Raw genomic sequence first — 21343 nt, forward strand, 5'->3', positions numbered from 1 at the left:
GATGCATCAGTTAAACTAACGTACATGTCTAATGCATCATGGGAATCCCCGGCAGCCTACGTCTATTGCAGCATAACTAAGGGAGGATCCAGGGTCACCTGGTCCAGCCCTAACTATATGCTTTAGCAAAAAGGAAAGTTTGAAGCCTAATCTTGAAAGTAGAGATAGTGTCTGTCTCCTGAATCCAAACTGGAAGCTGGTTCCACAGAAGAGGGGCCTGAAAACTGAAGGCTCTGCCTCCCATTCTACTTTTAAATACTCTAGGAACAACAAGTAGGCCTGCAGAGCGAGAGCGAAGTGCTCTAATAGGGTGATATGGTACTACAAGGTCATTAAGACTGTATATAAAAGATGGGCATAGTTTCCAGGTCTAGAAATTGAATGTATAGAAGTGTTTAGGCGTTCCCTGTGCCTGATTTGACACCGTTCCTTCCTGATGAATCCTAAAAGTAATTTGTGCCGCTAGCTGGAATCAAACCAGCAACTTTTTGCTTACCAACTAAAGCTTCTTAAAGACAACAGTCCACCTTTAGTTAGCCTGCTAGCATTCACTGCTACTTTCAAACTATCGAGCTAGTTAGCTGTACAGAAGCTAAAATGTTGACAAAGCTGTATGTTTAACCACAAAGAGACTGATTGCAGAGGTCAGGGTAATCTCGTCTTGTCACAGTAAAAGCTGGAGTTGATCTTGATAATATCTGGTTTTCATGGCTGGTCGTTTACCCAACCAGGAATCTAAACGGTGCATCTTAATGTGCACAGCAAAATACAGGCTGCAGCCAAATCTAAAGGACAGACGGACACGTTTTATTTTTATTTATTGCTTTTAATTACAGAAAAAAAACAGGAACAATTTGCATAAAATCCAAATTCCACTCTAGAAATATTTGACCTTTCTGGTGTGCAGATATCAAAGAGTACAGTAAACATTGATGAACAGTACAGCATTTTTCTAACCATTCAAAGGTCAATAAAATGAAACTTGGGTTTATTTGGTGTCCACAGTATGTACACACATGAATCCCCTCTTCTTCCTCCACATCTTCTCACTGCTTGTGATCCAGAGCAGTGGGATCGTCAAGCCTTGAATGAAAAGGAAGAACTTCAAAGGGAAACATGAATAAAGCCCATCTACAGTTTTTTGTTTTTGTGCATCTCTTTAGCAGTTTTACATGAAATATCTTGTCGTCGCCACCACTTGCTTCTCTTGTCACCCAATTTAAAACATCTGGGGGGGGAGGGGGGATCCAAACATGTATGCATAGATCAACTAATGCACTGACAGCAGGCTGAGCAATGATGGAGGACAGACGCAGCACAAAAACAAGCACCATATCCACAAAGCTCTGAAAACAACCAATGAACAGCCTGAGTGCATCAAATGGCGACCAGAAACTTCAGCGTCTTCATTAATAAATAAAACACTCCTACATTTGTGTTAGCGACGAGTGTTCTCGAACTGATCTCATTTATTTTGTACTGACAACTTAATTGCTTAAATAAATGTTACATATGGAACCCAAAGAAGAGGTGGGAATTATGTTTTTGTCAAACTGCATTTAAAATTCTAATATTAAAATGTGTCAAAGCAAGCTCATCCCCCGCTTTCAACTATAGCCAGCTAGCTGCTTGGAGCAAGAACAGCAATGGTGCTGAAGACATTCAACAGAAATGTGGGAACAGCCTCCTCTGATTATTTATAACCAAGTTTGTTTTACAAGGCAACTCGTGCTGCTCAGTTAAGCTGCCAAGCTTCTGAATGGCTGCTCAAAAGGCTTCAGACGTCACTGGTTAATAAGCTAATGTTAGCTAAACAGAAAACTAGATTATAACCTTATCCAAGTCGTATTACACTAGCAGCTAGATTCAGCATTAGTTACTCTAAGCTGTGCTGACTGACTAATGTGGGCAGCAGTTTGCTTGGAACAGTAAAGACTGATGTCTTAAACGTGCAGTATTACTCTCAGTGGCCATCAGGGGGCGACCACTATGGTTATCGAGTTGTGACGTGTCACCGACAGGTCATCAAGCCGTGTCACAGATTCTCCTCACCTGCCAGTTTGAGGCCCGGTAACAAACATCACTAACCAGTGGGTGATATCACAGTGGGTGATATCACAGTGGGTGATATCACAGTGGGTGGGCCCATTGTGTACACAGTCTATGCCACAGGGTTGTAGTGGCATAGTTGTAGTTATCAGCTAAAACATAAGGGAACAGCGACAGACAAACTCCATTATGAACTAAAAACAGATTAGAAAAATCTTAGATCCTCCTTAAAAACTTAACATTGGGTTATGAATTAAGCCACCTTTAATTACACTTATATTCTACATGATCAACAATTAATTGATGTGCTCTCAACCACTTTGGGGCTCCATATTCACACCTTGCCTCCTTTAATCTGTGTCACAAAAACCTCAGGAGAATATTGATCGCTTTAAATCTGCTGTTCTGCTTTTCCACATCAAAATAACTCTGAAGTCCACCTTAAAATATTCAGAAATCAAAACTGCAGATCTTTTCAATTGATTCAGTTGAATCCAGAAAGTGTCAGGTGTCTGTGACAGCGTTGAGTTCAGCCTGTAACTGTCAGAGGCTGGACCCACCCAGTCTGTGCTCTACAAGTCAGTTTCCATGTTACAGCTTCTGCCCACAGCACGAGCGCTTCGTGGGAACGCTGTATGACACTTTGCCATTTAGTAGATCAAATTAAAGGCTAACTTTGGTTGAAAGAAGACGAGTTTTGCCTTTCAAACACTCCACTGATAATTGGTCTGGAGCTTCCCGGATCAATGACGATTCCAACAGGCCAAACTATCAAACTGGACCCACCTCAGACCAGTAGTTGCTGTAAATACGCCGGCCCAGGTAACGCTGGAGGAGGGGCCCGAGGCAACACTTCTGCTGCTCGACCACGTTTGGGCAACACAGGGTAGCTAAAGTTGGCCAAACATGAACATGGTTACAGCAGAGAAAAGGATGTTTCCCAACAATGCAAGTGGCCTAAACTTTAATACTAACTAATGCAAAATGTTGGAGGGGGCTGAACACGTTTGCCTTTCTGACACGACGAGCCAGCACGTCTCAGTTTGCTGCACACTCCAAGCATGGACGCTAAAAGGAAACAGCTACTAAAGTTAAAGAGAAAAAGAAATCAATCAGAGCAACATGTTGAGGACCAAACGTGCTGCCTGGAACAGAACTGGTCCGACTCATTACCTGGAATCTCAGTTTTATTTCTACAGTATGTCGCTTCAACTTTTTCCACTGTTAGCCATCAAAATTGGTTCTACACCTGAAACGACGTTTTACACAAAATGCTGATCAGTTGGCCAATTCATGCAGATTTCAAATGAACACCAATAAAATGTTTACGTGAACGTGTTGTAGTGGCTCCTGCTTCTCTATAGTGCATCTGACCAAAAAAATAACTTTTAAAAAATGGAAAACAATAAGAAAATTAAATTACAAAGCAGCAGCAATTACCCTTCAACTAAAAACACACCAAGTGGCAAAAATGCGTGAGATCCGTCCACTCTGAATCAGCTTCCTCTTTAAACATACATTCAAAAACCTTACAGCAAAATTGAAAACAAAATCCATCTTTGATTCGTAGTCTTTGAAAACTGCTGTACAATAAAATCGTGAACAGTTAAGAAAAGGCATAAATACGCTCTTACAAAGAAGTGTTTAAGAAGCTCCCAGTCGAGACCGAAGGCTCCGCTTAATGTTAAAACTAAATATCCTCAAAATAGCTTTCACTTCCTAAGAATTAATAAGTTAATCATTTCCGACCCTCAGTGCAAAAATATCAAAAACCAACTGAAAGGGGGTGGGGCTTCGAGTCACATGGACAGTTTGCGTGTGCAATGAGTAATCCCCACGGGATGAAGGTTTCTTCCAGGCACGAGTACTCGGGCTTTGTCCACGGAGCCCTTGGCAGGTCGGTCCTGTTCAGAGGATGCGGTGGCGAACACAGAAGCTTGATCACGCTGCTCACAAACAGCTCCCAGGGAAGAGGCTGCCGCCATGGAAACGAGGTCGCAGGAACTTCCTCCATCCTCCTCGTGTTCTTCAGTCAGCGTTGTCAGGGCCGTCTGAGATGTGGGACGGTGCGTACTTTAACCGGAACCCACCTGTGACACACAAACGCACAAACATCAGCTCGCAGTGGTTCATCGCAGCACGACTACATGACACCAGTGTTCAGTGATGCCGAGCGTGTTTGCTGAAGAACAAACAGAGAAAAGGAAAACGCTGCTATTTCACGGCCCGCGCTTCAGGTTTGTGTTATGACTGTGGTTCGACAAACCCACACACACTTATTTTGTGCACTACATTACCTGTGAGGAAGGACAATTGCAACTGTAAAACCCATCACAGCCATGAAGTGTGAGCTGGTAATACTGAAGATTATACATTTGTACACAGTAGTGCGATTTATACCAATACAGCGTGAATGTGCAACACACTACAGCAAGCTGTGCGGGCAGTATCGCCTGCATCACCTGCCAAGACTGCAGACGCACTAATGCAGAAGAACACAGCAGCGCTAATGGCCAAACAGCAGGATGGAAGCGTGTCACAGAAAACAAAGTTCAATGCTTTCACTCCACAACAGCATCACTGCAGCGCACGAGCACGTCAAACACCGGCACCCTGGAGCTGTAACTCTGAATGGGTCCATGTTGATCCTTTCATTTATTTTGATGGTCCTGTCGAGTAACGGTAAAAATACATTTGATCATTTTTAAATTCATGCGTTTCCTGAGTCATTAATTTTCCGTGGGAAGACACAACGGGGCGATATTCATAAGTGGGCAGAGAACGAGAGGTTTACCCACAGGAAGTGGAGGTAATCTTTAGTTGCAGCCCTAGGTGCCATCAGCCTGTCCTAACCAAACTGTTTCTGTGGAAACGTCAAGCAAAAGTGCAGATAAACAAAAACCCTACACTGCCTCGTTTGTGTTCAAAGTACCTTCAGAAAACCTGACCTTTGATCTTGAGGTCAAGGTCACTGAGATTTGAACTTGGACCCCCAGTATCAGTGAGAAATCCCGCACCGCCTCATTCTCGTACACAAACTTTGGCCTTTTATGGCTGATAACTGTACTTGTTTGTATTCAGCTATTACTTTGATTTTAACGTAGGAGGTGACACTGCGGTGTTGCACACATGCTGCATCTCACTACAATAATGTGAGCGACGCAGATTCTTCTGCCATATCTGAAAGCGCATGTTGTGAACCATGCACAGCTGAGTAAAGACAGCTACAAATATACTTCATGTGGAGGATCAGCCTTCTAGTCTTTGCTGAGTGTTGGGTGTCGCTGTTACCTTGTTGTGTGGAGTCAATGGAGGGCTGGTTGCATTCGTGAGCAAAGTGGCCGCTCACACCGCAGTTATAACAGGACACGTTCCCGTTCTTCTTATTGACGCCACCTCCCCCCAACAGAGAGGGAGGCAGCATCCCCAGGGGAGGGTACACATGCTGGTAGACATGGTGGCAGAACGAAGTGTTTGGAGCCATCGGCTGCTGGAGGCTGTAGCTGGCGGCGGCTACCACTGCTGTAGCCTGCGTGGCCAGCATGTGCGATGGTACCTCTGCATGACTTTGGGCGTGAGTGTTAAGGTAAGGGGATGGATGTGCTGGAGCAGCACTGGGGAAGTAAGGGGGCATGGAGGTGGGTCCGTTGGCCTGGTGAGGAGGGTGAGCCTGGGTGAGGTAGCTGCTATTGCACAGGCTTGTGATCTGGAAGAGCGGTGGAGGAACACTGAACATCTGGTGCGCTGCTGCCATCTGGTGGCCAGGGAAGAATAAAGGCGTCTGACCCGAGGCGACGCTCACGCTGCTGCTTCGGCTGCCGCAGTTATTGTGACAGCCACACGTCCCGCAGCCCATTGGCAGCTGCTGCGGTGCTGCTGGCTGCTGGAGAGTGAGAGGGCTACCAGGAGCGACCGGGGTGCTTCCAGTGGAAGCACTGCTGTTACTGTAGGATGTAGAGTCGCTGTGTGCCGTGCTGTGTGTAAGTGCTGGGCTAGAGCTCGGGGCAGGTCCAGGGGTGTGCGTGGGCACAGCTGGTGGAACAGCAGCTTGTACTTGTCCAGGGCCCACGGGTGCACCCAGAGATGGCATTGGGACGGGGGGCAGGGCGTAGGGAGAAGGCAGGGCAGACGGTAAGCCTGGGCGCTTGCTTTGCAATGTCTCCACATGTGGTAGAGAAGAGGCCAGGCCCGGGCTGATGTTGGCTGGGTCTTGGCAGGTTAGTATTGGAGAAGACATGACGCTGACGGGTCTGATTGGACCCTGGTGTGAAACCTGCGGTGCAGCAGGTGAAGATCCACTCCCCGGCGCTCCGTCAGTGCCGCCCTGGCTGTGAGACAAAGCCGTTTTGAAGCCCTGGATCAAGGGCTGCATAGCAGAAGTTCCTGCAGGATGCAGTCCAGTAGGTGGAATCCCAAAGGTTTGGACAACATCCCTCTTCTCCGGGTCGTCCACAATTCCAGAGACGGCTGGAGGCAGTGTGGGCATCGGAATCATTAGCGGCCCTGGTGAGGGCTTTCCCTCTGGAACCATGCTCTGGCCAGGAAGTGAACCCAATGGGAGCCCAGCATCCGCACCTCCGTTGGGGAGTATGTAGCTCACATTATGCATGAAGGAAATATGGGGGAAGTCTGCTCTCCCCTCCAGGCTGCTAAAGGAGGCCTCCGCCAGCACAGCAGAGTCAGTCTGGCCGGTGAAGAACATGTCAGAGCCTGGTCCTTTACAGAGCTCGTCACAGGGGCTATCTGTATCTGACAGAGGACAGCAACGTCATCGCTTATCTTTACAGTGGCTGTATTTAGAAAAAGGGCGTGTGTGATAGTTTTACCTTTGTTGTGTTCATCCTCACTTTCCAGGCTCTCTGGTCCTCGGTGCTGTGGGCTGGATGGGGAGCTGCAGCTTTCTGACGATGAACCGCCATCTGCAACAACAACGTGTGTCAAAGCCAACCAGCGCCCATCTACTGTGTATGCAACAGGAAACACAGCACGATTGTTAACGTGTCCTTTACGATACGACAAGATTACTGATGAGTTTATTAAACTGGTGACTGAGACTCTGCTTCAGCTGCAATTCATGAGGAACTGCAGCCTGTAAGAGACGGCGTTATTATTAGTCATTTACTGTCTACGAATACCGTACCATGCAAGCAGCCACTAGGGCCATGTCACATGATAATACAGAAAAATAACTAGGCAACATAAAGGTGTTACATCACAGTATCATTGCTAAAATGGCCTGTATTTATGTAGCGCTTTACTAGTCCCTAAGGACCCCAAAGCGCTTTACACATCCAGTCATCCACCCATTCACACACACATTCACACACTGGTGATGGCAGCTAGGGGCGCACTGACAGAGGCGAGGCTGCCGGACACTGGCGCCACCGGGCCCTCTGACCACCACCAGTAGGCAACGGGTGAAGTGTCTTGCCCAAGGACACAACGACCGAGACTGTCCAAGCCGGGGCTCGAACCGGCAACCTTCCGATTACAAGGCGAACTCCCAACTCCACGATCGCCCCTGCTACAGCAATACCATTCCCGGTGCGCACAACAGCGAGACAAGCCTGCACATGCCAGAGAGGGACGGCCTCTGATACAGTGTTGCCAACTCGTCAGTAAGGAAAACAGCTATTGGCTGTCCTAAAAGTCGCTAAATGAGGTCATCACCTAATTTGCATAACTGGTCATGCTTATGTTAAAAAAACCAAACCACCCTAAATGCATTTAGAATATATTTAGAACTACAAATGAAATTCTTTTTAAAATTATTGTTTTAATGTCACGGTTCCAACCCCTCCATCCAGGCTTGGTACTGGCAAAAGTGACCTGAAACAGGCGCACTGGCAGAGTTACTGTGTGTGTTTAGGTCGTTTTAAACCTTCTGATCCACAAAAAGTACTGACTGCGTTACAGTCAGTGCGGGAGCAGCGGCTTCGCTCCTGCGCGATTCATTTGCAGTTTGGGCGCGTAGGGGTCAGCATCTCCTGCTCCGACTGCAGCTGTGGGCGACTGCTACGTGAGAATGACCCGCCGCCTGTGAGCGCTTTGGCACGGGCGGCACGCTGCTTGTTCAGAGGAACAGCGATACGTGCTTTCACGTCAAAAAGTGGTCATAAGTCTGACTAATAACAGACTACAGACTTATGATGATTAGAGCAGGTCAGCCACTAATCAGAAGGTCGGTGGTTCGATCCCAGGCTGCCTCCTGCCTGCATGCCAAATATCCTTGGGCAAGATACTAACTCCATGTTTGCCTACTGGTGGTGGTCAGAGGGCCCGGTGGCGCCAGTGTCCGGCAGCCTCGCCTCTGTCAGTGCGCCCCAGGGCAGCTGTGGCTACAATGTAGCTGCCATCACCAGTGTGTGAATGTGTGTGTGGATGGGTGGAGGACTGAATGTAGTGTGAAGCACTTTGGGGTCCTTAGGGACTAGAAAAGCGCTATACAAATGCAGGCCATTTACAAAAGTCGCTTTTTAGAAAAGAAATAAGGTCGCTAAGTTGGCAACACTGCTCTGATGGACTTGGGAGCTTAAAGGAGCTGCTTCAAAAGCATTCAACAAAGCACCGTCCTGTTGAAGTACACTGCCTCCTGCTACAGACGCTTACCTTTCCTCGGGGCTGCCACCAAACACCCGTTGGACACAAAGGACTTGCACTTCACCTTCTCTCTGAAAACAGGAGCACACGGGAGACCAGAGCGTTCATGTTAACACAGATGCAGCACACTGTACACGAACGCACAGACTGACAGAGCCAGAGTCTAATGACTGCTCAAACGTGTCACACAGGGTAAACGTGGAGCCTCTTAGCTCGTGAAGCAGACCTACCCTTCTGTGGGCAGCACTCTGCTCTTGGTTTTGGTGGCTGGGTGGCTTCTCTTGTCTGTGTCCTGGTGCTGTAAGAAAGCGAGGAGTCATTAACATGCAGCTCACAGCTCCCCTGGAATGACTCGATTTGCCATTAATCACTTTCAGCTGTTCAGCTAGCAGCGTATTGGGGGATCCCTACCAATTTACACAAATACTACACAGAGCTGGAGCATGAGTCAAAACAACAACAACAAAGAAGGAAAAACGACCCTGTGTAACACCAGTTTACACTGAGAGAAGGATTCTGAGGAGTCGATCCCATCCAGGGCTCTCAAATAAACGGCTTATGAGTGAGATGAAGAATGTGCTTTGTCAGCAGACTGTCCTCCACCTCTCAGTGTTTGAGCGTGTTAGCGAGATAGCACAGAGCACTCCCCTTCACATGGCACGTCCAATCAGAGACACAGGAGCAGCTGGGTTAATGCAATCATAGCGGCCTTCAAATGTCTGCAGCCCATAATGATTAACAGTGTTGGTGAAACGGTGCTCACTGTGCTCTGAGCTTTACTCACAGGACTGAACCGAGCTGCTTCTGACAGCGGCTGGTGCAGCGAGGAGCTTACCTGCTGCACAAACGGAGCAGATTGCAGCACAGCAAGCTACCATGTCTACAACACTCGTGCCAGTGTTAGCAATCATATGTGCTGTGTGTCTCAGTGGCACGCTGAAGTACTGCTGAGCACGAGTAAGAACTTCTTTAATCAAAACAGGTTTCTGTATACGCAAGACAAAGAGACTGGCAAATAACCCGACCTGCTCGGCTTCCTGGCTGCTTCGCGGTGCGCAGCTCTTCCTCCTCCTCTCTGCAGGCCCATTGAGCTCTGCGGCGTGTCCTCCCCCGCGAGGGTCCACCTGGGAGCCTTTGGCACCCGACAGACCGCTGAGAGGAACACGTGCTTTTGGTTAATACGTTTACGTGCAGCTTTTTTCTGCTTCACTAACAAAGACAAAAACAGCGGTGAAGCAGAGATCATACTCACAGCTGGCATGGACTCTTGGAGCTGTGCTTTTTCTTGTGTCCCTGTAGATACGACTCTAGATTTCACAGGGTTTAAACAAGAAAAAGTCAATGATGGAGGCGCTCATCCAACTCATTGTTCATTACAATTCACACATTATTACCCATCAAATGACAAATGTGAGCACAACTAGGGTGAAGCACATTCTGACAAAGGAGAAGCGATTCATGTGTACTGTTAGCAGTGGCTGTAGGACCAAAGACTCAAATTTCATTTAATACATCATTTTTTTACAGCTGGAAAGAGATAGCCCATCTCTGTGTCTGTAAGGTAAATGGCGTCCAGGATTAACAAGCTTTATATAAAGTATGAGCAGGACGAGGTGACGGCTGCCCGTGGCACATGATGGGGCAAATATAGCTGTGAAATATGAGGATTTGAAACAGACTCAGCTTTTCCGACTGACCTCCAAAAATAAACACTAGTAAGACTCGGGCAGCAGGCCTGGTTAGCTGGCCGAGTCTTTGTTTTGTCAGTGCCCACAGTCACTTCTCAATCAGCGATTTACACACTTCCATGCACTCCTCCCCTCATCATGCTGCACCCCCACCAGTATCATAGAAAAACAACCCGCTCCCCCCAGAAAAAAGCGCGGACCTGAAAGCTGCTTCTTCTCACCTTCCTCCTGACTGGAGGCATCGGAGCAGTCTCCCTGGTAGGCTGTGCCCAGCTGACAGTTGCCTGTTCAAAAAACCCCAAAAACACAGAAAAGGTGAAAACTAAAGCACAAGTGATGAAAACCACTTTGTTCCATATGTCTGATCACTCAAGACCAAAAACTGCACATCTGTAGCATTTTATTACTTTCATTACATAAATAGAGAAAACGAACTAAACAGGAAGCCAGAGAGGTTGAAAATGTAAAATCAATAAATACAACATTACACAAAACAGTTCTTGTTGCTTTCTCCGGCTGTTGTAAGGCTCCATACATGAACCTGAACTGTGACTGCGCTGCCTCACAAAGGACCAGAGGACATTATGCTGGTGGACATGCGTGTTTCAGGGAGAGGCGGTGAGACCACCGACTCTTCTGCAGGATGATGCTGCAGCTTTCATTAACAGCTGACCTTTCAGACAACTGCATGATCTAACATGAATATGAGCATCTTGGCCTTATACTCACATCTGCTACAAGTAGGTTTAGCAGCGTAACTGGAATCACAGTTGAAGAAGCTGCAGACCTTCCTGGTCTGCCTGAACAGCGGAGGCGCAGACAGGAACCTCTCTCTACAGGTGAGAGCAGAGAGACAGCATGAGTGAAACTGCTCATTAACAAACAAAAACAAATCCTTAGACTTCAGAATGACACCATTACTCTGAACACAAACTCCTCCTCTGAGAACGTGTTTGGCACTTATGTTGAAGCACTAAACGATTAATCATAGAAATAGTCACTAGGACATAAAAACTGCACGCACAGGGTGGAGCTGACAATATTTCCGTTACATTACACGATCATAAAGGCTTGAAGAATTCACAAAAATATCCATGGACTTTCTTCTGCTTATCAATTTCAGATTTGCGGGAGTGCATGGAGAGGCTGGGTACAGTCTGTCCCAGGGTTAACACAGGCACACTAATCACTGGGCGCCCCCGTTCTCGTAATGACTGTACCAACCCCCCAGTCCATAAACATTGAACCTGTCGTGCACTGTGCAAGTTTTAATGGCCCATAACTGCAGCCAACAGTGAAGCAAAAAGCTTTGCTCCAGCACTAGTTAAGCCTCGCCTTATACAAGATGAGACACAAGACAAAAGTCTGACAGTGGGCCGGACTTTGGATGCAAACAAAAACAGTCCAAGCAGATAGGTTTCAGTTTCCCCACTCGCTCCACAGTCTCACTTCACACTAAATGAAACTGGTGGAGAGGCCACACCCACTGTGTGGGTGTGTGTTATCAGAAATGAAAGGGAAAACAACAACAAAAACCTCTCTGGGTTGACTATCCCTTCAACCAAGAATGAAAACCAGCCCTGTTTAGCATGCCTGACATGTATTACAGGGACCCTTACAAAGCTTTGCAGATAATGGTCAGACCCATTTGACAGAATATCATGTTCAGCTGTGCTTTCTAGGTCAAGGGCCCCCGCTCCTTTCCCCACCCTCCAGTACTGGCATGATGGGGGTGACGGGGGTCCAAACACAGTTTGTCCTGCTGGTTTGTAGCAGCAGCAACAATAACTGACACACAGCACACTGACGGAAACGAAGGTACTTAAAATTCCACGGAGCTGCTCGTTCACAGCTATTTTAAGCTCAAGCTTTCAAAATAACACAGCGATGCTTAGCTAATTGTTTTGGTCTACATTTTAAACTGGCTGTGTTGATATATAAAGAAAAGACAGACGATGCTGTTCGATTTGCAAAATAGTGTCAAACAGGAGGATTACAGTCTGACACTAACATGCCCTTTGTTTCTCAGTCTGCCCTCCTCATCACATTGTGACTACATCTTAATCTCTGGTGACATTTTCCCTCCACACATGCACACACACACCTGAGATAAATAACCGCAGGACACTGAGAATCTCATCCAGCGTTCCTTCACTGACCTGGGGTCATTCCATTCAAGCCTACTGAGCGCCTCAAAATGCCACAAAGCTTCTTGCTTGTTTTCGAAGTAAACTGCGGCACAGTGAGGAGTAGGAATGCATGTCAGATTTTTTTACACACAGGAAATGATGCTGAACAACATCTTTGGGTAAAGCAAGACAGATGGTGACCTCTTATCCTTGGAGAACTCACAATAACAGAACAAAATGACCACAGTCGCGACTGCGGCAAGTCCTCGGTCAAAGCTGCAGTCCACAGTGTTTCCACGTGATCAGATATGCGAATGGCAGAAAACGCCAAACAAGATGGAGCCGAAACATTTGAACACAAGCTAGCCACAAAAATAAATATTCCTCATCAGAAACTGGCTCATCTAGCCAGAGGTCAAAAGGAGAATTTGTCCGCAGCTTTTTAAGATTTCAGGTGAACAAGTGGGCTAGATGTAAATTACCTGAGGTTCTTCTCCACCTCTCTGCTCTCATACTGGCCCCCCTGGTTCAAAAGACTCAAGATGCTCTTCTCAAAGGACTCTGTACACTGATCCTTCGGAAGCTGCAGAGAAAAAGAGGGAAGGTGAACAACAGGAGGGATGCACTGAAGCATTGCCTGCACATACAAGTTTTCATTATGTGTCTTCAAGACCTCGACTTCCTTTTTGTGCTAAATAACCAGCTTTGGGTTCAATGGCGTGGACTGAAGCTGTATTACCATAATGTATATACGATGGTACATCACCTGTGCACAGATTAGTTTCGTACAGGACGACCAATAAACTGTAGTGAAACCTCCCACTGTGAAAATGCTTCTTTTTTAAAAACTGGCCAAACATTTGAAATTGGCATCTGGACTCATACAGCTGTTACTGATGCAGGTAAGACCAATCAGAAAGTGGTTCGATTGCCAATGACAACTACTCCACAGTATCCTCAGCAAGGTTCCCCGGATACAACCGTCAGAGCTGGTGTGCAGATGTTACACAAGAAAAACATTTGTGTAAATGCTTGAAGTACAAACTGCTGAGAGTGCTCCGTGTAGGAATGATCAGTAATTACCAGTATCAGTCCTATTTACTAATGACACTGCTGTCACTTTGTTCTGCTGATGTGTCTGCTGAAGTTCTGACAGCGAGCCATTTAACTGTGCTGATTAAATGTTACCTACAGCTTCGTCCATTTGCCACGACGTCTTTGCATCGTTTACAACAAAACAGACCTAGTTGCACATGAGACAGAGACACACTCAGACTGAAACCTCTGTACAATCAGAAAACAGTCTTAATTATACATCTTTAAAACAAATAACAGTTCAACAAATAAAGGAATATAACAACACTCAAAGTTCTTTACATATACTTCTGCAGCTCTTCTGCTTTAATATTACTGCTGTGATTACCTTCAGGAGGAAGTTCTCCAGCTCAAAATGGGTTTTGGTCACTTTGCTGAAAGAGGAGTCGGACCACTTCACCTGAAACAGCAGCAGGACACTCCATCACTGCAAAGCCACAAGTGCCAAAAACACCACACAGAAGGACTGCACTAGAAGTTTACCGCACAGTAACGGCGTGAAGACACCCAAGCAGGGCAACGATACTGAATAAAAAGCAACCTGTGAGCACAAGTGGAAGAAACAAACAAACCATTCAAATAAAACAAGAAAAAACAAAACTTGTGTTAAAAGCAAGATTGGCTTACTCTCCTGCTAAGAAATCGAGGTGTGACATCTTTTCTAATCTCAGGAGTTGCTCATGTCAAAAAGATAGCAAAGAATTCAAAGTTAAAGTTCTGTTTATGAGTGAGTGCACTACAAAGATACGTCACAGTGTCTGTGTCTTATGCATCAGCAGCTCCTTCCAGTCCAAACAGAGCTGCTGGCTTTACTGTCAAAGCTTAGAAAAGCCAACAGGACAGTTGGGCTCTTCTCCAATTGTTTAATGATTTCTCTGCACACAAGCAACAATCAGGTTACTTTGTTCTATAAAGATCTAAACAGACTTCTCAAGGGATAGAGTCACCAGCTGTGACACTGACACGCACCACTGAAAACGGGATTTTTCTGAGCGCAACGGCCAAGTAGGTCAAACAAAGTAAAGAAAATACAGGAAACTATCTGGGCGTTATAATAGGCACATAACTGTGTGTGTGACAATAGGCGCACGTGTAAGAGCTGCATTTTTCTTGCATGATCAAGTTCACAGCTGCGGGTGTTGGTGGCAGAGCAGAAAGCAAGTGTCTGTACGTGGAACTGAGCAGGTATACGAACAAAAAAGGAACAAAGTTTCTACAAGGAGGAGGAGCCTTAACTTTCTGTCACTGTCACATGTGGTGAATATAAGGGCAAACAAACTTGTTCAGACCCGCCTGAGAAGCAGCAAGTTAGCAAAACAACCAGTGACCCTTTGCCTGTATACACGTGTGTTTGGAAAAGCCAACGACAGGAAAAAGACAGTTTATTTCAATAACAGACTTCTTATTTTGAACTGTCAATCATGCAAAGCTACTCAAAGGTTAACGGTAAAAATTCAGATTTGTAACTTATCACAGCTCATCTTTGACTTGACCTGATCTGAAGCAGTGCCCGAGAGTGCGTGTGCGGTCACCTACCTCAAAATTGTATTCCTTGTCCGTTCTCTTCCGACAGATGCCCCTAAGCACAATTCCCTCGATATGCACAGCTGCACAAACACAGAGGACACACTAATGATATCGTTTTTCCATAAAAACAGCAACATAGCTAATACCGTCTTCAGACACAGTAGTACAGGTCTACTGAAAGCCTGTTGAATTATTTAAGCCCATACAATATCAGGGTCACTTCAGCACCTGCCATGAATAAATCAGCAAGTAGAGAAAAATGTGCATTGGCTTCTCTGCGGCTGTACAAAGTGCCAACATAACAAAAACCATTAGTGCCTTAGAAATGATTACAGCAAAGAAAAAGAAAAAAAGCTACTCGTGAAACTGACTCAGGGCACATATCAAAGCTGCCACGATCTCAGTTGCACCTGCAGCACATAATTGCCATCGTGTTCAGTATGTGCACCCTTTCTATTCACCTTCTCTCTGTGTTGCCCTGCGGCTGGACCGTCGGCTCTGGCAAGGTGGATGGGAGGCTGGACACTCTCCTAGCCCAAGCCCTTGAGAGGCCAGGTAATCTCCCTTCTGGCCCATCAGCTCCTGGAAAACAAACACTCAAAGTTAGAAACATAATAATTCACTGCACGCTGAGCTCTACTCAGAAAGTACTGCATTTCACAAGTGTCACAGTTACCTATGACATTTCAATTTAAACAACTGTCGGTGCAAATTACTAAGGCAAAGTTCGATCAACACCACCAGTGGTTTGTTTTACTTTTCCCACAATACACAGCTGGAGATCAATGAAGGGAATTGGAATACTATCCCAGGATCTCTGATGGACCGATCCCATATTACGTATCGGTATGTAATCCGATACTGACGTAAATTACTGGATCGGATATCGGAGAGAAATAAAAAATGTAATCCGATCCATTAAATATCAAAAAAAGCACCTCACAGAACTTGCGACACGGCGTAACTCGGCTCATAACCGTAACATGTCGGAGCAGTGTGCTCAGTGATAGAGCAGCTGTGTGTGTTTGTAGCCTCGCTACCAAACCAGCATTTCATCTCTGAAGTGATCCCAGAGAGAAGTAAAGCAAGTGTGTAAGTTCATCTCTGAATGTTAGTAAAGCTTAACAAGCGATATATGGAGCGACTGCCTCTCTCTCTCTGCTGCTGCTTCAATCATGAAACTGATCAGTGATCAGCTGATCATCTCTCTTCTTTGTTTTTGGCCCACTTTGCAGCAGAAAGAGGAAACCAGCGGCTGAACAACAGCAGAACGTTTAAGCTTGATCAGCTGTTGTTAGAATGTATTTAATATTACTTTCTACTCGAGGATCTTTTTCTACAGCTGACGTAACTGTGCAGGGGCGGATCTAGCAAAGTTTAGTCAGGGGGGCCGATAGGGCATGAACAGGGAAAAGGGGGCACAAAGACATACTTTTCTTTCTTATTCTCATTTAAAATGTCGAGCTTTTAATAAATAATTATCTGACACCCAAAGTTTAAATCTGATGTAAAATGTATAGAAGTTCATTACTGCATATAGTAACTGTTAAGTCTAATATACCCTAGTAAGCTGTACTACTTTTTCCTTTGGGAAGGTACCATCTGTGCAGTCTGCAGTTCTGTTGAAGAAAGATGTTGAATCTATTTTATTATTGTAGAAAAATTATTTATTTCTGTGCATTTTTCCACACTGCATCAAATTAAGGTTGATTACATCGATTAAGCATCATGAGGTGGAGGGTGGGGAGGAGCTGCTTACTCTTTAAAATACCAGAATAGGGAGGATGGAGCAGGTTTAAGTTTATTAGATTGATCAGTTTTGCTGAACTATGAAATATTTTGGGTGCAGTGTGTTTTTTTACATACAGGTATAACAGAATAGCTTTACTGGGTTTGTTTTTTTAACGTCAGTATGAACTTATACAAAAAGCAGCAAGATATTAAAAAAATCAGTTTTATTGATTAAAAAATTCACTATATTGGATTCATATCGGTATCGGCAGATATCCAAATTTATGGTATCGGACATAAAAAAGTGGCATCGTGCCATCTCTAATCTCTGAGTACATTTTTCAGCTTTTTCTATGGAGTGTAAGACTAATTGCAGTGACTTTATAATTCACTTCTGACACAAAATGAAATCAACGGCCCAAAGCAAATATTAGTCTGTGATAAATTACAAGCCAACAGGAAACATGAACCCACAGAAATGCTGAGCAAAGAAAGGGAAAGGAGCACATATGCATACATAATACAAATAGTACAGAACAGAGCCAAGCTACAGCATCCGTCTGTGGGTACAAGAAGGCCAAGCAAAGCACAACATTGTGTCAGTCACAAGGGATGAAACAGATTATGTATGCATAACAAAACCCCAGAACCCTCCATTTGTTTCAAACCCTTCACTTTCTCTATGTGTTTGCCCACATTTGACAGTGGCACAGTCCAGAGACTATTCTTTAAAAAGGGCACGAGTGATTTTATTAAGAGCAGTGCATCTTCATCAGGCAGGGTTCTGGCTCACAATGACTTCATCCCGGGACTCGTGGAGCAGAAAGCCTTCGAGTCAGAGATACAGACACGTATGCTGCTACTAGCATAATGTGACTGGGCTGGAAACGAAGTCTCATGACCAAACAACTCACACTTTGTTCTATCTGTATACTTGTATCTTACATGGGGAACAGCAACTGCTATTTCCTGCTACATATCCCCCACGTGTTAGGCAGCAACATGCAAACTCGGATCCTTTAGAGTGGCTGAGACTCTAAAACGAGTGAGGGGTTTCTCATGAGGCAGTGGGAAGGTCTCACCCTTGAGTGGCTACAGAAGAGCTTTGCACTCCTCACATGACTTCAGGATAGTTAACTGAGGTTTTGTTCATTCATAAAATAAAGCTGAAACAATCGTTTAATAGATAAAACTATTAAACCGTTTTCTCAATACGGCCGATGTTATTATGCCCCCCTGTACGCTTCAACAGAGCCTGTGGTTTGAACTTTATCCACTTATAACACAAACCTGTGGAACCAGGTTTAATGACTGAAATCAACAGTTTGTACCTAATTGGAATCAAATGAACTAACAACTGCTGTTTGGAGACAAGAGGGACCACCATGTTTACACAGAGCTACAGGACGCTCACATCAAGAAACAGCTAAATACTACAGAAATGATATTAATATTTCAGTTTCAGTCACTGGGGAGCAAACTGAAGCCTGTTAAACAAAGCAGGCTTACTGAGTTGCTTGGATCCTCTTATAGAACAGAGAAATCACTGAAGTCTTAAACACAGACTGGTGAGGAAAGGTAAGAAAATTCAGAGTGGATGTCACAGTAAACCTGCTTATAAAAAAAACAATATTCAGGTAGACAAAATGTCCTGGCTTTGTATGCAACTTTGTGATGCATTTCTATGGTATATCTTTGAATTATATTAACAAATCTGGAAGCAGATTAGACGAAACAAAAAGCAGCCAGTTTAAAGGATTCAGTCATAAATGGTGTTGATAACAGCCCAAGGAGGTATGCTAAAAAAGCTATACATTGATAACTCAATATACTTATTAATGTCACGAAGGAATCACTTAACTTGGCTGGGTTATAATGACACCTTATCCACTTTATAGGAGGTTGTGTTCAGGGGCGAGATTTAAAAATCCAATGAAGAGAAAAAACAACAACATTTTTTGTTGCCAATAGATGGAGGAAAAACAGATCAAAGGTCCTTTGATCAACACGTCACACTGCATCTCTGCTGCTCCCACTGATATGTCAGTGTCTGGTATTGTATACAGTGTCATCAGGTCCCCCAGCAATAATGTGTCAAAAATGTCGTGCTGCTTGCAGGTACATTAGCATTACATTGGCAGTGCCAGCAGTGGGAACCTTCTTCCCTTTAGGATTAACATCCACACTGCTCCATGTGCAATGCTTTGGACAAGTGGTTTTACGTGACCTTCCACAGGCATTAGCAGAGAACTACTGAGCAGATAGACCCTCAAATCAGACATGGGGTTTTTGTTGAGCACTCCAAGCCCTTTTCACCAGAAAAAGTAACCAAAGATGAAAGCTGAAAAATTTAAAAATGATTTTAAAAAATACTTCAATGCAGTTTAAGCCTGACATGAGATTTGAACCACACTTCCCCAAGTGAAAGCTTTCTGCATCTTTCTTTTAACGTGCAATTCTTACAGTTAACACTACTCATCTTATCTGGCTGATAAGATTATGAGATACACTTGCAGGGAGTCCGTTTCCAACTCGTGCTTTATTTTGTTTGTATATATATTCTAAAGCGTTTTAAAATAAGACACCAAAACATGTTACCAATCCCACCTTTCATAGAAAATCAAGACCACACCAGCTAAAAGGAGTTTTTGATGGATGGATGGATATTCAGCTGTGTGGCTGGGTGATTGTTGGGAGATCGGCTCTTTATCAAACACCTGCTACAGCACAGAGGCGCTTGGAAAGCGCTCTGTTTGAGAATTAGTGCTGTCAGAGGAGCGCTTGGCATTGCATCTGAATATAGCTTTAATAAGGGCACCACTTACCCTCCAATAAGCTTGTTATCGACTTACACTGTAAATGGCGGTTAGACAGATGATGGTAACCCATACAGTTAAACAGCAGGCTACAAAACAGCTCCGAGCGTGCGACAGCTGCCCAAACTGTAGCTAGCAGCAGGGTAACCGGCTGGCTTTCATGTTAGTAATAGCATAGTATAATGGCAGCTAATGCTAGCAGAATAATGTTTGCTCTGAGCCTACTCTACCAGTATGTGACATCATTTTCATGTTACGTAGTTTGAAATACATGTATCTAACGTTTTCCCCACTTTAACCAATTCTGCTGAAGAACACATTTTAAAGTTGGGCGAGTTTAACAAGCTAGCTTAGGATTTAGATGGGCTAAAGTTGGTTTGTTGCTCATTACCGTTGCTTGGACGTTTGATCTACGCTGGCGTTGACGCTTTCCCTCCTCCATAGCAAGCTCTATTTTGTCGAGCAGTTCCCGAACAACTTGGCGTTGGTGGAAGTGGAAGGCTGGGTGCAGGGACGCCATAGTAAAAAGCAGCGCAATCTGCTCCAGAGGACCTCCGGCTGTGTCGTTTGCAGAGAAGCCGCAGTCTTCTTCTGAATCTCCGTACATACTGTCGGCCTGACACGGCGAGTGAACGTGAGAGTCCCTAAATGGAGGGAGGGGGCAGTCGTAATTTCTGCAGAACAAGGCCGGGTTGACATGGCTGAGTATCCGAAAGAGTATTCCAGCACATTCCCTGCTGTCAGACCCGAGGAGGGACAGGCAGACTAGGAGTTTAGACCTGATCACTGGGTCAACCACGTCCGTTAACACTCCCAAATCGCTCGGACTATTTGCTCGAAACTCAAAGTCCCGTAAAACATGGTAATCTTTTCTAGCGAGATCCTCCAAGTAAGATCCTAAAAAACGGAGCTCCAGGGGTTGGCACATATGCAACAGCCCGCACATGAACTCGATACGCTTAGCAGGGTTTAGGTGCAGGCCGAACCACTCAAAGACGCTCTCCTTGTCCAGTTGTGCTGGATGCACCGGAGGTCTGGGCGAGTCCCCCAGCTTGTCACACGCCACGGAGGGAGATGCCGCCCCGAGAACATGTTGGTGCTTCGGCCGATCCAATGAATCGTTCTTAGCCGTTTGGTTACCTCCTTCCTCGCCCGTTTTCGTCGGTAGCTTCATTTTCAGCATTATCAGTGCTACGAGAGAGCCTTCAAAGTGTAGACGACGGACCAATATACATTACTGACAACCTCACACTGCCTCGTAATACTGAGCGAGAACCGAATATCCGTCGTTTTACCGTGTTATTACTGTTAGCTAAGCATCTGACGCGGCGCCACTACAGAAGCCCTTTTCACGAAGTTACAGTCTTCTTCTACTCTGCATTAACGGCAGTGTGGCAACTACTGTTAGCTCATTGCTGCCACCGCGCGACTGGTGTTGGAGTTACAGTGGCACAATGAAATACTGTACTTGAAAAACTCAAACGTAAAATCAAATTACAGGCCTGTAATTTTACTGTAATAGGCATACTCTAATGCAAAACAGCGTATTCTGCTACTTAATTTGTTCAGTGAGATTTAGTGTAGTGCATGAAACACTAAACTAAATCGAGGGCCAGAAAAAGATGCTTCGTGGGCACAGCCGACATACTCCCAAGCTACCCATGAGTAGCTTGGGAGAACAAAATGACACAGAAACTGCTTCAGGTTG

The 21343-nt window shown here is 45.2% G+C and overlaps 1 protein-coding gene across 2 annotated transcripts; it reads right to left on the minus strand.

Annotated features, from left to right (window-relative positions):
• Window positions 1–810: 810 nt before the first annotated feature.
• Window positions 811–21001, minus strand: zcchc2 (zinc finger, CCHC domain containing 2). 2 transcript variants are annotated; one of them, XM_013914380.1, is made up of 14 exons: window positions 20027–21001; window positions 15550–15670; window positions 15098–15168; window positions 13890–13961; window positions 12949–13049; window positions 11067–11170; window positions 10559–10621; window positions 9902–9956; window positions 9675–9801; window positions 8880–8947; window positions 8659–8720; window positions 6876–6968; window positions 5341–6792; window positions 811–4139 (listed from the first exon to the last, which is right to left on the minus strand). In XM_013914380.1, exons 1-14 carry the CDS (start codon window positions 20816–20818, stop codon window positions 4078–4080), a joined length of 3243 nt encoding a protein of 1080 aa, XP_013769834.1. In that variant the 5' UTR covers window positions 20819–21001; the 3' UTR covers window positions 811–4077. The 2 variants fall into 2 exon arrangements, with proteins under 2 accessions (XP_013769834.1, XP_013769833.1); XM_013914379.1 differs by having other exon boundaries at window positions 5341–6798.
• Between the last annotated feature and the right edge of the window lie 342 nt (window positions 21002–21343).

This window comes from Pundamilia nyererei, unplaced genomic scaffold (genome assembly GCF_000239375.1).
Source record: "Pundamilia nyererei isolate P.nyererei 1_Seehausen unplaced genomic scaffold, PunNye1.0 scaffold00191, whole genome shotgun sequence".
In the NCBI taxonomy this organism is placed as follows: Eukaryota; Metazoa; Chordata; class Actinopteri; order Cichliformes; family Cichlidae; genus Pundamilia; species Pundamilia nyererei.

Bases quoted from the DNA above. Each gene is read 5' to 3' on its own strand.
- zcchc2 (XM_013914379.1), bottom strand. From the start codon at position 20,818: ATGCTGAAAATGAAGCTACCGACGAAAACGGGCGAGGAAGGAGGTAAC. The intron at 15,169-15,549 runs GTGAATAGAAAG...GTGTTTGTGCAG, and splicing joins CAGGGCAACACAGAGAGAAG to CTGTGCATATCGAGGGAATT. The intron at 9,957-10,558 runs GTGAGAAGAAGC...TGTGAAATCTAG, and splicing joins TGCCTCCAGTCAGGAGGAAG to AGTCGTATCTACAGGGACAC.